Below are 15,003 nucleotides of genomic sequence, written 5' to 3'. Positions count from 1 at the left end.
GGCCAGGAACTGTATCTAAAATGGATTTTGACTGAAGGGAAATCCTAGGAAATATTTCCAAGCTTTCTTTTATCAATGTATCGCATAATTTCGTCTATTATAATGTTGACATGTAATAGGAAAGGTCTTGCAAATATTTAGAATAACAATCTTTTGGTGGTTCAAAACTTGTGAATGGCTTTGAAAAAAGCAAACATTTAGTAAACTAAAGCTTTTCGTCTGACACTCTTCAGAGTTTAAAACGTCAGAACATAGATCGAAAACTCTACGCTAAGAAATATATATACCCAGTTGTGGATCGAAATGGGCCAATCATAAACACGAGCACATGACTGTAAAGGTTGACCAATCAGTGCCGCTTGCCTATTAGAATGTTACCAGTGGAGTCCTAAGGTGAAAACGAACTCCTTTTGTCTACACAGTAGCGGTTTTTTCGTGCTTATGTAGATAGATTCTAAAACTGCTAAGTGGAACGACGATCGGGCTTTACCAATAATCCGAAACATGTAGCCATCAAAGTAGTCCATTCAAAAGGAATTATCGATCATAGAAGTGGTCACGATGTTTTGATGTCTTTTACAGGTATTATTGACGTCAAATGAATTTCTGAAGAGAGTCCAACTTAAGATGGTTGTAAACAGGCTAGAAATAACGAGTTTCCCTAAGGTTTGAATCGAAAAGCGGAAGTTTTTGTACGAGAGGTCAAAAGGGACTGATTTCAGCCTGGTCAAAGTCAGCAGTGAAATCAAAAGGAAAACAATAAGGAACGCTGTTTGTGAGTTGCTAATTGTAAAAAAGGAACATTCAAATTCTAATTTAGTTGATTTCTTCCTAATTTTATCAGCAATTCTAGCTACAAAATTGACTGGAAATTTTGCGGTAGTTTGCTCGTTTGCTGCGTGTCCGCCATTTTTGCCAATTCATGATGGCGGCAAAAACTTTGAAATCGCTTATTCACGAACATGATAAAATGCAGGGCGGAAGTGAAGGGACAGTGAGTACTCCAAAAGCTGAGGCGTGCCAAGATGCATTATTTACAAAGAAGTTAACAGAATACAAGAAAATGAGTAATTGCACGAAATTTCAATGCCATTATTGCAAAAAGCCCGGATATTTTGCCAGGAAATGCTTTAAAAAGAAAGCTGATGCAAAAAATAACCCCAAGAACGTAACAGCAAGTATGGCAGAAACAAAACAAGAAAATGGCAAGGTAAATGAAGAAACAGCAACTGAGATTGCGTTAGCTGTGAGTAATACTCCATCAGATAAAGATGACCGGTGGATAGATTCGGGGGCATCACAGCACATGACCCCTGTTAAAAAGGGGATGTATGGATATACCCCATTCAAGAAACCAATAGAAGTGAAGCTTGCTGATGATACTGTAATTTTTGCTTATGGAAAAGGGGAATTGCAGCCTGTTTTGTATGATGGCAAAGAATGCAACTCTGAATGCAACCCTGAAAGATGTACTTTACGTACCAAAAATACAGAAAAACTTGCTATCTTTGCCTTCTATCACTGACAAAGATGCAAAAATTCAGTTTAAAGGTCAACATTGCAAGATAATCATCAATGGCAATGTATACAGTATTGGCCACAAGCATGGAAAACTGTATAAATTGAATGTAGATCCTGAACAATCATGCTGTTTTGGATCAACTGTTGAAAATGATGACAATGCACTATGGCATTATCGCTATGGACACCTTTGTTATGACAACCTGAAGCTGCTGCACAACAAATCTATGGTAGATGGGCTGAGCTGGAAACCAAATGAGCAAACTGATAGAAAATGTGAAGGCTGTGCGTATGGGAAACAAAGTCGCCAACCATTTTCAAAGAACTGTTCACAGAAGAATACTCAGCCTTTAGAACTCATACACAGTGATGTGTGTGGTCCCATGAATGTCACTTCAGTGGGAGGTTCAAGGTATTTTGTCACCTTCATAGATGACTGTACTCACTACACTACTGTCTACATGCTAAAGAAGAAGAGTGAAGTACTGGATAAATTTAAAGAATTTGTTGAGTCATCTGAAAGACTGATTGGAAAACAAGTAAAGAAGCTTAGATCAGATAATGAAGGCGAATTCGTTTCAGAAGATTTTGCTGAATATTGCAAAAATCGTGAATACTGCACGAAGTCACGGTTCCCTACACACCACCGCTGAATGGCGTTGCTGAACGTATGAACCGAACAATCATAGACAGTGTAAGGTCAATGCTACATCATGGTAATCTTCCATTGAGTTTTTGGGCAGAGGCTGTGTCTACAGCAAATTACATCAGAAACAGAAGCCCAACATCATGTTTGAAAGAGAAAACACCACATGAGTGCTGGTATGATGAGAAACCTGATGTAAGCCATTTTAAAGTATTTGGCTGTAATTCTTTCGTCCATGTGCCAGACCAAAAAAGAAGGAAACTGGAAAAAGTCTATGCATTGTATCTTTGTTGGTTACCCTTTTGGCTGTAAAGGATACAAGTTGTACAATCCTGAAACAAAGCAGATGATAAGAAGTCGTGATGTCATATTTCTGGAGAATTCCTTTGAACACAAACTGTTTGACAATGAAAAGGGATTAACAGAACTGTTAACTACTGACAAGAAAGATTTATCGTCTGATGCTTTGCATTTCAAGGCCGTACAAGATGCCAACAAGAATGAAAATAATGAAGAACTTGCAGAGAATCAAGAAGAAGAAAAGCTGTACCAGAAGAACTGCATCAAAGACCTCGAAGAAACGGATTTGCTCCTAAAAGGTTAGGAAGTATAACGGGTGAATGGTGGAACTATGCAACACTTGCTGTATCTGACACTGATGAACCAAAGAATATGAATGAAGCACTGAACGGAAAAGATGCTCAGAAGTGGCAAGATGCAGCTGATGCTGAATACAAGTCCTTAATGAAGAACAATACCTGGAACCTTGTAGATTTTCCTGATGGAAAGAATTTAGTTGGCTGCAAATGGCTGTTTAAAGTAAAAAGGAACGCAGATGGGAGCATCAATCGCTACAAAGTTCGTTTAGTTGCGCAAGGTTACTCACAAGAAGCTGGCGAGGATTATGATGAAATATTTGCACCTGTGGCAAAATATAATTCCATTCGATCTGTGCTGGGAATTGCAAACCAATTTGATATGGAGGTACATCAAATGGATGTAAAGACGGCATTCCTTAATGACAAGCTGGACAATGAGATATATATGAAACAGCCTGAGGGTTATGTAGATGCCAAACAACCACACAAGGTTTGCAAGATTAACAAGAGCATTTATGGATTAAACAATCTGCTAGGTGTTGGAACATTGCAATAGACCAATACTTTAAAGAATCTGGATATGTCCAGAGTACTGCTGATCCTTGCGTTTATTGTAAAACAGAATGTAAAGACGGAAAGAACTGCTTGATTATAATTGCGGTATACGTGGACGATACTATCTTAGCTTTGAATGACATTGCAATGTTAACTGCTGAAAAGACCAATTTAAAAGAGAGGTTTGAGATGGAAGATCTTGGAGAGATCCATCACTGTCTTGGTATGTCTATAAAGAGGGACAGAAACGCTAAAGTTCTAATGATAAGCCAAAAAACGTATCTTGAAAACGTGCTGAGGAGATTCGGAATGCAAGACTGCAAGCCCGTATCAACTCCAATGGAAAGCACTGCACGTTATGAAAAATTGGTAGATGATGAAAAGCCTGTAAACACCAGAGAGTATCAAGCAATAATTGGATCGCGGATCGCTTACTTATGCTTCGATAGCTACGCGACCAGATTTATCAGTTGCAGTGGGAGTCTTGAGTCAATTTATGACTAAGCCTGGACCGCAACATTGGCAGGGAATAAAGAGAGTACTGACTACGGACTACGGACTATACTTCGATTGTTCAAAGAAAGAAAGTTTTAGCCTTTACGGATATTCAGACACTGATTGGGCCGGTGATATATCCACAAGAAAATCAACATCGGGATACATCTTCAAGTTAGGAGGCGCTACAATCTCATGGAAATCAAAAAGACAATCGATAGTCGCCTTATCAACAGCTGAAGCAGAATATGTTGCTTTGTGCCATGCAGCACAAGAAGTTGTTTGGTTACGAAGGTTACTTGCAAGCGTGAACTTAGTGCAAGCAGAACCAACGAAAGTACACGAAGATAATCAAGGGACAATAGCTCTTTCACGAAATCCGAAAAGTCATCCTCGCACGAAACATATCGACATAAAGTTTCATTATGTCAGGGAAGTCATAGAAAAGAAAAAGATGGACCTTGTTTATTGTCCGACTGAAAAAATTATTGCTGACATAATGACTAAAGGATTACCAAAACCAAGATTCGAAGAACTTCGTTCGCAGATAGGAGTGAAATTGCTTGATTAGCTTAACTATTACCCACTTCAATACAGTATAACATTCGTCAAGTGGGAGTGTCGAAAATATATGATTATTATTATGACTCATGTTATATTATTAAGTGATTGACATTTCGAACTGCTTTTGCTTGAACTTCCGGACGCTTCACGCTGAGAACATGCTTTGTTGACTTCTAGATTCTATTACGCGTATTCTCGGATTTAACCTGTTGCTATTGAAATATATGAAAGTTCTGTTCAGTTTATAGAATGATAATTTATAATATTTTAACATGTCAATTGTCCACATTGTCCAAGATCGCGAGATTTTATCCTCAAGCTGCATATTGTGCGTTCACGGCTTGATATCGTCATAAAGCTTAGAACGATTCCTGGTCTATCTAAGCACCGTCAACCTGTTGAAGATGTGATTCGCCACAAATTGATTCCTGCCTTGTGCGAAGTTCGTTCTTGCAGTGATGATTAGCGCTTGTTGCTGTCTCACGTTAGTTAAAGTTAGGCGGGCTGGAAATTCCAGATTTGAGGAGAATAGCAGCACTGGAATATGATGCCTCAAAGTCCGTAAAAGAACATGTTGCAAAGAAAATAATCAATCAAAATGATTTGCAGGTTAACAGCAACATTTTTGTGCATGTATATTCTAACATCGCAGAAAAGAAGTCAGAATACTATCCAAGTATACTTGCCTTTCTTCGAGAAAAGATGACATCTGCTCAATGTAGGGCAAACGGTATTGCCTGTTCTGATGGTGCATCAATATGGCTGTCTTCGTTACCATTCAAATCTGAAAATTTCAGCCTCACGAAACGCGAATTTTATGATGGTATTCATTTGCGGTATGCATGGGACTTAAAGGGCCTCTCCAGCCAAAAAAAATTATTTTTCTATTGACTAAAAAGTTAGCATCTGGTCCGTGAATTATGGCAAAGTTGTTGTTTTTGCAAAATTCCAATTAGTTTAGAAGTTATAAGGCTTTAAAGTTGCACCTTTCCGAGAAAAAAACGACAAAAGCCGAATCAGTTTTGTGACATTCTGACGTCACAGTGTTCGGCTCTCGTTCGCCATGAATTTCGTATATCTTCCACCAAATCGTGAAAGAGTCATGAACATGCGTTGATAACTGCATCTAAATCTACAGCAGGAGCTTTTTAGGATCGAAAAATATTAAATGTTTACAATCATTCTAAGTTTGCGGGTCGGAATGTGTCCATGCTGTGTCACGACTTTGTTTTGATCACCTGTGTAGGCCCACAAAGCTATGGCTTCGTGTTCCAGCTCTTCCCTGGCGTATAGTTAATCGAAATTGATACTCGTGTTGTTCTCCAGAAACGATGAACATCTAAAGGCTTCAGAATTGGTGTCTGAAATGCTCAAACTAAAACCCGGTGGAACAGAACTGCGAGTACCATCACTGGCAGTGTTCAATTTGCGAATCGCCGTAGTTCGATTCGGTTTGAGGTGAGACTAACGAAATACACTGTGACGTCAAAATTGCGTCACAGTGTCACCAAACCAAAAAATTTTTTGTCGGTTAATTCAATTCAATTATCGAAATGCAAGAGCTTATATCTCACAAACTGTAAAAAATATCGAAAAGCAAATAACGAATTTGTGATTAGCAGGTTCAACTCCTTTAGATTAGCCAATAAAATCTTCCTTCAGAATCTGTTTGTAAGGCAAAGTTTAATGTCGATCATGCTCTTTCATGCAAGACTGGGGGCTTTGTCACCCTCCGTCATAATGAAATGAGTGATCACACTGTTGATTTGTTGTCAACTGTATGCAAGGATGTGTGCAAGGAACCTTGTTTACAACAATCCGAGAATGGGGTAGAATTGCGTGCTGATGTAAGTGCAAGAGGTTTTTGGCAACGTATGCAAAGAGCATTTGTTGATGTGAGGCTATTTTACCCTTTCGCTCCTAGCTATCGCTGTAAAACCCTAGCTGCAACCTTCAGATCTATGGAGCTGGCAAAAAAGGGAAATAAAGCCAGGTTGTTATGAATAAAGAAAACGGAACTTTTACCCCTTTGATTTTCTCATGCAATGGTGGTATGGGCATTGGAACGAGGAAATTTTTCCAACGTGTATCGGAACTAATTGCTGAAAAACATCACCAAAATGTTAGTGAAACCTCTGCTTGGATCAAAAGAAAGCTGAGTTTTTGCTTACTTAGAACTGCAGTAATTTGTATAAGAGGTTCTAGGTCCCGACAATATGTTGTCCCTATTGGTGAAATGGGTGACATTGACACTAGAAACAATTTATCTAGCATCATTGATTAAAAACATTATGCTTGTTACTTAATTGTTACTTACTGACTAGTTAACAAATTTTATCAAGTAGTAAACCTTCTTTTCGGTAGAAAACATGCATTGTGCAATTAGAAAGATGATTGCATCTATGAAAATACTGCTCCAGATTGTGCTTTTCCAAGCAGAAATCCTTAGATGGGTTTGGTGTAATGCTATTTCAACAATTTAAAGTAAATTGCGCAGAAAAATTGTATTGCAGTTAATTCCCTGAAGTTTCTCGGTCATTTGAAAGGGTGTGGTTCAATCTTTTTGCAGGGGCTACGCCCGTTTAGCCCTCTTTTTCTTGGCGAGCACATCTTTTTTTCTTATGGACCCGCCGCTGCTTCTCATTATTTAGCCAGGAACCCCCCCCTCCCCCCCCCCCCCCCACGTGCGGAAAACCAAACGATTTCGATCCGGGGAATCTCCATTTTCTACCACCACCAATAGCAATGAGTCAAGTTAAAGCCGCTTGGCAGTCTCAAGTCAAAGCCTGTTTTTAACAACGCAAGAGCTGCGTATTCTCGAAGTACCAAATCATGGGCCTTATTTTGCTGCCTCTCTTTACTTTCCTGTTTTTTAAAAGCGTCGATGGCTACTGCAGTGGTGGTACTAAGACAGCATCTACTTACTCAAAGACATTGTCGCACTTATATTACTCAAATAACGAGGACTGCACTTTCTACATAAATCCTCAGCATTCAACCGGATACTACCTCGAAATTAAATGGGTTTCCTTCAGCGTTGAAGGAAGCTTGCCGTCATGCTCGAACGATTCAGTGGAAGTGTATCTTACAAGGTATGAAATTTTGTCGTCCATTAGAGCGTCTGTGATTTGCGGAAGGTTTGAGTTGATGGGAAATTTTACTGTGTCAGATTCTGTTTTGAAGTTTATGACAAATTTTAGCATTTTAACCACTCCTCGTTTAAAAAGCCCGGTGTTAAATTTGCTAGCATATTTTTGTTTTTTTTCGACTAAACTACTCTTGAATCTTATATCTAAAAATCTACCGCGAACATTTGCTCAAACTTTCTCGGTTGAAGAAATATCGCTATTCAATTACAGTGCAAGTTGTACTTACCAGTCCCTCGACATTATCTGCCCTCTTTATTGAAATTTCGGTTTTCTTGCCAATATATCCACAAATAATACCAATTTTTTGAAATTAAGATGCTTTTTCATTTGCCACTGGACTAGAGTTTAATCAATGGCGACAGCACGTAACTCTTCAACGGAAAGTGGCGGGAAAATATCACGTGCTATCGCCTCTTTTTATACTGGTTGCCTTCTTTGACCTCATGGCGTGGCCCTCATGGTACGGTTTATGAAGAAGAAAAAGAATTGGTTTTAAAACGAAGTCCGCTTAAGGGTTTGCAGTGCAACAACAATCAACATTCTCATTTTGATTTGATGTCCTAGCATTTGCAGGATTGGTGCTGGTGGTCAATTCGCATATACCATCATGTCTTGTTTCGTACCGCATGTGCAGTCTTGTAAATGTTCGAAGGTAAAATTTGTCCTGCTGAAATTGCCCAGCTATTGAACTAAATTCACATTCGTTTATGCTATCTAATTTTTTACTTTTGTTGCCTATAATTCGCGCATCGACCTAATCAATTACTTTTACAAATATCATGTAACCTTTTGAATTCAAACAAATCAATTTTGTTGGACTTGCGTGCACCAGACAAATATCTTACGCGACGTATATATGGTTCAATAAACTGATCCCCGTTCATTATCCATTCATTGCTGATTACTATATAGCGATGTATCAGGCATCGACCTAATTTATCCTTATTTTAATTTTACAAGTTTATTTGAATCTTTTTACTTCTAACCGATTAACATATTTCGCATCGTCATGCATGTTCCAAGCAAAAACCTTACTTCATTAAACTTTTTTGACAGAATTCAAGAAAGCTCATCGGAAACAGATGTACAATATTTATCATAGCAGTTGAAGTTCATAATTCCGTATTTCCTTGAAAGAACACAAAATAAAAATTGAAAACAAACGATTCTGTAGAAGTTGCACCACAAACATAGATTTTTGGAATAAGTTTTTGAAAGTGCTCAAAATGGAGATCTTGAAATTATTTGCCTTGAGAAAAGATAGTTTATCATTTAGGGTAGGTGTTTTTGGAGTTTTGTGTTCTCCAGAGGAAATGTAGTGATTTTTTAGGTTCGATATAGGATTTATGGCCCAGGAATCAGACCCCAGCTGCATATTTTTTGCTGTAGTTGCAGGCATGATTAATTGATGGCTGAAAAGCCATTAAAGCTCACTTTGCTGTTTTTATCCTCACATCCATTGTCATCGGCAGATTCTTCTGAAGCTTTTTTGTCTCGAACATTGAAAATTGACGTAGCTGCTGCATTAGACAGTGATTTGATGGCACTTTCGATTTCAGCTGTGCAAAGTAGGCATTTATTTTCGTTTCCATCACCCATTTGTGACAGCCTCATTAATGTATTCAAAAACAGCATTGTTGTGTCTCTCCATATTTTTATGAACACTTCGTCTTTGTGTTTTCTCAGAGACTGCAACCCAACATTGATTGTGGATTGAAAGACCTGTTTCACTGATTCCTTTGTTGTAGATAGATATATTCCATTGCAGTGTTTTAACCTTTCATGTAAAACAATAGCAATTCAGCAGAAATCCAACTGTGATAGAAAGTGCAATTCCCAGAATGTTTCCATGCAATTATATGTTCTATGCAAAAAAGGTTCGCAAAAATTTGTAAGAAGAAACTTGATATTAATTTTGGCAATTTTATTTTGGCAAAATTAAATTTCCATTGAAGGTGGAGGGAGGGGCACATACCACTTTTGTTCTCATTGTAAAAATTATTGTAAAAATTAAAGGTCGTGTGTGTCATATATGTTTCTCTAATACTTACAGTTTGATAAGACGGCAAGCTTTGATAATTGCCTGGACGTTTGCAGGTATACGACCTCTTCTTGAAACAGCTCTTCAGGCAGTCCGTACAAAACGAATCTCTTATCTTTCTTTCGCCTCTTTGCGGAAATGCCTTGTAAAAGACATTGCTACGGCCTACTTTTCCGTGCAGATTGATAAGATACGCACTTGTACTTATTTGCAGTATTTTACAATACAATGAAGTTTTAGAAAAAATTCTATATTTTTTTGCTTCTTCTCTAAAAGATATGATTGCAAGGTTTTGATTACTTTCAATATTTCTTTACAGCAAAGCATATTTACTATTTTTCTTTGCACAGCTCTTATAACTCTATCGGAAAGTTTTGCTCATCTAACATGCTGTCAAGCAAGCCATTCACTATGTTTTCAAATGACGGATATGCAAAGATCCGATTCAAGTCTGATGGCTCGAACACACGAACTGGATTTTCATTGACGTACCAGCTGAAAAGCAAGTCCTCTTACCCACTGGGTGGACCATCATGCTCGATGTGCTGATAAGTCTTTCATGTTGTTTGCATCTGTAATTCTTTAGTCAAAAGAAATTGTCTAAGCTTAAAATCACCTATTTAATCGTTTAAACATATGTAATCATATGATAAGCCTATACCTGCACCTTTTTTAGTGCATTGCAGTGGCAGATTAATAAAAGATTCAAAGGTTGGCGTTATTACTGATTTTGCCATGTGTTAAAAATCGTAGATTCATCCCAGGGGGCTTGAAATTGTGGCCATTCCAGAATGGGGGATCTTTTTTTCAAAATCTGTAAAAAAGAAAAAAATATCTGATTTATCATTGACAACTGTCATGTGTCTTGTTCTGTGGTAATTCGATTAAGCCGCCTACAAGGCGTCTCAATATAAAAACTAGTATAGTGGGTTGGGAGCTTTTTCAAGGGTGGGGGGGGAGCGTTTGCTCTTATTACCACTCGACCTAAAATAGGCAGAGCTGTTCATGTTAATGACAGTTGAAAGGTGTTACTCAAAGTTTCGCACCCAATTTAGTTATCAAGCATCTGTTCTCATAGGCATAATAAACCTTTTATTATGCTTTTAAGAGCAGACGTGCCTATAAGGTTGCCTATCGGGATTCAGCGGTATTATGATTTCGCATCAGGTATCAATTTTTCGAACTCGGGAAGAGTATTCACAACCCAATTTGTAACATGCCATGGACAAAAGCAAGCCAGTCTACGTTTCCACATCATGGGCAGCGAGTTGGGCCGTTGGTCTATCGGTGCAAATCACTGAACTCACCATAAACCTCTAAGTTTTGTTGTATGCCATTTAAAGATGCCATTCCTGTCAGTCAACTTCTCTGAGTTAGGATTGAGAAAACAGGAATAAGCCTTACGTTCCAGATTGGATACGTTACGATATGTTTGTCTTATGTGTTGTCCAACCAATGGGAAATTTAGATTGCCAATGGGAAGTGTCTGTAATAGCAGATATATTTACAGTAGACTGGAGAAAGATTGCAACATATCAGCATCATTAACCCTAAATTGTTGTTTCCATTTGTATTCTATTTCATTTAATTTCTGTTGCATGTGTTTTCAAATCGACTTTAACTCTTCTATTGTAATAAAACATTAGTTTATCAAGTATCTTCTTTTTAGATTATCGTGTGTGACAGAGACTGTAGAATGACAACAAATTGTTTTTCAGCGACACACCTGGGCAGGCAGGAGTGTTCTATACCGCTGGCTGGCCAAACAGATACTCTTCCGGAAGCCCAGATTACTGTTACATGAAGTATTACGTCGGTAGCAACAGCTTGAAAGTTGCTGTCATGGACTTGGACCTTGGTTCATCTTCCGACTGCTATTCAAATTTGCCATACTTCCAAGTGAAAGGTATGCATTTCTGCTATTCTTTCCATATTTCATAGCATTCATATTCGCCCCTAGGATCTTTCAGCTGGCATTATCAAAATATTACCCTGCTATCTCGTATCAGAATTAACGCATTTGAATTCAAAACGTAAAATAGTCCATAAAAATACTTTTAGTGCAGAATTTAAAAATTGTTTTAAAGACGTAGTAGAGGGTCCCTTTCATTTGGGTCCTCCTTTATCGTTTTTGTTGTCGGAATATTATCTAGATCAATGTAATACTTCATTACAAAGTCCGTCATTTTGTCGACGCCCCCATACCTTGCCTCCTTTGGTTCCACAGGCAAGGAAACAGAGTTTTGAGGCTTTTGTAGCAAAGAAGATCAACTAAGCTTTCTCTCACGAGCAATGCTGAGAAATCTCCTTTCTAAGTAAAAAAAAACCTCCCCAACGTATTATCCGGCTATTGGTAAAGAAGAGAGTAGCCCAATAAAGATTTGAACAGTTCAGGGGCGGACTGGCTGGTCGGGCTATTCGGGCGATTGCCCGAAGGGCCGGTCGGTTTAAGGGCCGGCTGATAAAAGTGCAAAAAAATAAATTAGCTTAAAAAGTGAATGCGAGGCAAAAAAGTATACCCGCGTGTTGATCTGTTTGCCTTGAATTTTCAGAGACTTTGTGGGAACGAATAAATATACACGCGGGTACTCCAAAACAATCAAAATCATGAATTCATAATTGTCACCGCAGCCCAAACACACTTCTTCAGGAAACATATTATTGACATCCTGTAATATTTTCTCTTGACGGTATTTCCTTTTTGGCGACATATTATACTGTAACACCCCTGTTTCAATGCGATACATAAGATTTTAACCTGCCCTGATGTCTTTTTACTTAGCTTTTGCTTGATGCTGGTCATGTTTTTGCCTCAGCACAAGCTATTGCTAAATGTAATAAATCTAAAAGTCCAAAAATTAGAGTTCACTAGGCGATTTGCTCTGTGATGTGAAGCAATGAAGAGGACATACGTACAACAAGGGAAGAGCAAGAAGACTTCGAAGAAGACTTCAAAGGCAAACCTGTCAACCTTAAAATTTCAAAATCTGAAGATTTTGGATTTTTGCTAAAGAAAAACAGGGAGATCACAGTAATTCGTTAAGGGAATAAATATACCTGATAAAATTTTGTGCTCGGCAAACAGTTTATGACAAAACTGATCATGAGAAGTATCTTTATAATAACTTGTGGAAGTATCTTCATAATAACAAAAAACTGTTCTCATGTGGAAGTCAATGTGGCCATGATATCTTAATTATACATCTGTAAAAAGAAAGCATACACAATCTTTGAAGGATAAGATGCGCAGTTCAATGGAACATTCGGTGAAGAATCTTCCTAGGCGTTCTGCTAAACATCTTTGAAATCGGGAGAAAAATTTTAAAAACCGGGAGACCGGGAGAAAGCAGTCAAGAACGGGAGTCTCCCGGCTGAACCGGGAGGATTGACAGGTCTGCAAAGGTGGTGCACAGAAATTTCACGATAGAAGCTTTTTTACTTTAAATATATAAAGAACAGATTACAAAGTAATTTTTCGCAGCCAAACCTGGAGTCCTTCATGTTAATGTTCTTAGAAAAAACACCTGTTAGATGACATCCAGAACGGTCACATTATCAACATATAAATTCCTGTATTTAGAAACAGAGTCAAACCAATGAGGTAAAATTTTTGTTTATTTACTATTTAGTCAGCAAATGACACATTTAACATGTTCTGTTAACCAGCATTCGTCCATGCGCAAAATTACTTAATTTAAAAACTTGTTTTCCTTACAGACTAACATTTACTTGTATTCTCCGAGGAGTTTTTTATTTGCTATTATTGTGGGTCGGTTTGATCAAAATTTGCCCGGGCCGAAAAAATTAGCCAATCCGCCCCTGGAACAGTTCAACCTAGTTCCTCTTTAAATATCATCAACATTCGCATTATACTTCAACAGATCATTTCCCTTATTTGGCTGTACTTCAGTGAGCATCCAGTGCATTCTGTTACTTGTAGTTAAACCTGCGAACGTTTCTTTATTTTCGCTACGGCGATCGAATGAAGCTCTGTAATTGTTCCTTCCTCTTTGCTCGAATTATCGTGCCACTCCACCGGGTGAATAAGTAGAAGAGTTTTCAGGATTACTGGAGAAGTTTGGATTGGCCAACAAGGATGAACAATGTTTTTGAGCCATTCAGACTGTTTGTTTACAATTTGAACCAGCCGATGGTATAGCGTCAAAGACAATAGAAATCTGAAGAGAAAATAGCATCGAATCAGCCGCAACAGTAACGCTCGCACCTCCTATCCAAAGCTGTGGGGAAAAACCGGCGCCACAAAAGTTAACGCTGAATGCGAAAATGGCCATTATTGAAGTGCTTCATACAATTATGCATAGCAAAGGAGTATATCTTAAACTTTGTCGCCCCCATTTTTAAAATTTGGTCGTTAACCAGAGATAAGCGATGAAAGTTTAAAATATACGACGTACATACTTTGTAAGTGACCTGTTTTTCAATAAAATGACATGATGCCGTTTTCTTGGAGTACAACCAACCATAACCAACGTAAGCAGATTCAATCAGGGCAATAATGGGCTAAACGTTTCATAAATATGGTTGGTTGTACTCCAAGAAAACGGCATCATGTCATTTTATTGAAAAACAGGTCACTTACAAAGTATGTACGTCGTATATTTTAAAGTAAGACAGAGAGATAATTATCAAACTCGGGTTTTTTCCCTAAGACAGTCCGTCAACTTTCTTTCATAGAGTGCGTTCTCGAGTGTTGCGTACTGAAGAAATGCATATCTTGAGAAAATAGGGGCATTGTTGCAAATATTTATTCCAAAATCATATGCCTATACCTGATTTTGGTATTTTTGTAGGTTCAAGCAATGGTTCTTCTCATGGCAAAGCTTTGTAGGACTATTTGTCAACAAATTTTGTGGAAACGAACTGATTATCGTGGCTTCAAAACGTTAGAAAGTAAACGATAAAATGTTTTCTCTAGGCACGCAACGGCTCACGCTATCTGTCTCCACCGAAATAAATCCCCTGGTTTATTAGTGACTTAAGTACCGATTCATTTAAGAAAAAACTCAGAAGTACTTACTTAGTGCTTGTACTTCATTCTTGTTGGAAAGAAAGATTATTTCATGTTTCTTTGCGATCAAACCAGTAACTGATTTGCAGTTTTTATGACATTTCTTGCTCCAGAGCTATCGAGCAGTTCAAGGCTCCCAGCCTAGAGGCCAGTAATAATTGAAAATTTGCAATTTATTTTAGAGGATTGACTGGGGATAGCTTTTGCATGAATTCACTGATTGGTAGAATTCTGTTCGTGTAAGTGTTTGGTGTGGTTCTGTCACAATCGAGGAATCTATTGGGTATTTAAAACCATCGTACAAAGCGATGAGGCAATCTTGAAAAAAACAGCATCTCTTTTAAATAAGAAACCAGGGACACTTAGAGCCACGCTCGGCCCTGGGACCGGCACAATGCTTGAGC

The 15,003-nt window shown here is 38.1% G+C and overlaps 1 protein-coding gene across 2 annotated transcripts in view; it reads left to right on the top strand.

Annotated features, from left to right (window-relative positions):
* LOC135691465 (uncharacterized) overlaps positions 1-15,003 on the top strand; it is a 43,314-nt gene that overhangs the window by 23,335 nt on the left and 4,976 nt on the right. The window contains exons 1-3 of one of the 2 annotated variants that reach the window (XM_089109398.1): positions 7,120-7,472; positions 9,921-10,112; positions 11,289-11,476. In XM_089109398.1, coding sequence (XP_088965524.1) covers positions 7,213-7,472; positions 9,921-10,112; positions 11,289-11,476 — 640 coding nt within the window. In that variant the 5' untranslated portion in view covers positions 7,120-7,212. Of the gene's footprint in view, positions 1-7,119; positions 7,473-9,920; positions 10,113-11,288; positions 11,477-15,003 lie in introns of those variants that run through there. The other variant, XM_089109399.1, reaches the window with a different exon arrangement.

This window comes from Rhopilema esculentum, chromosome 7 (assembly GCF_057945365.1).
Source record: "Rhopilema esculentum isolate cy_ngs chromosome 7, ASM5794536v1, whole genome shotgun sequence".
Lineage (NCBI taxonomy): Eukaryota > Metazoa > Cnidaria > Scyphozoa > Rhizostomeae > Rhizostomatidae > Rhopilema > Rhopilema esculentum.
The sequence above is the reverse complement of the archived record's forward strand: the minus strand, read 5'-3'. Positions and strand labels throughout refer to the sequence as shown.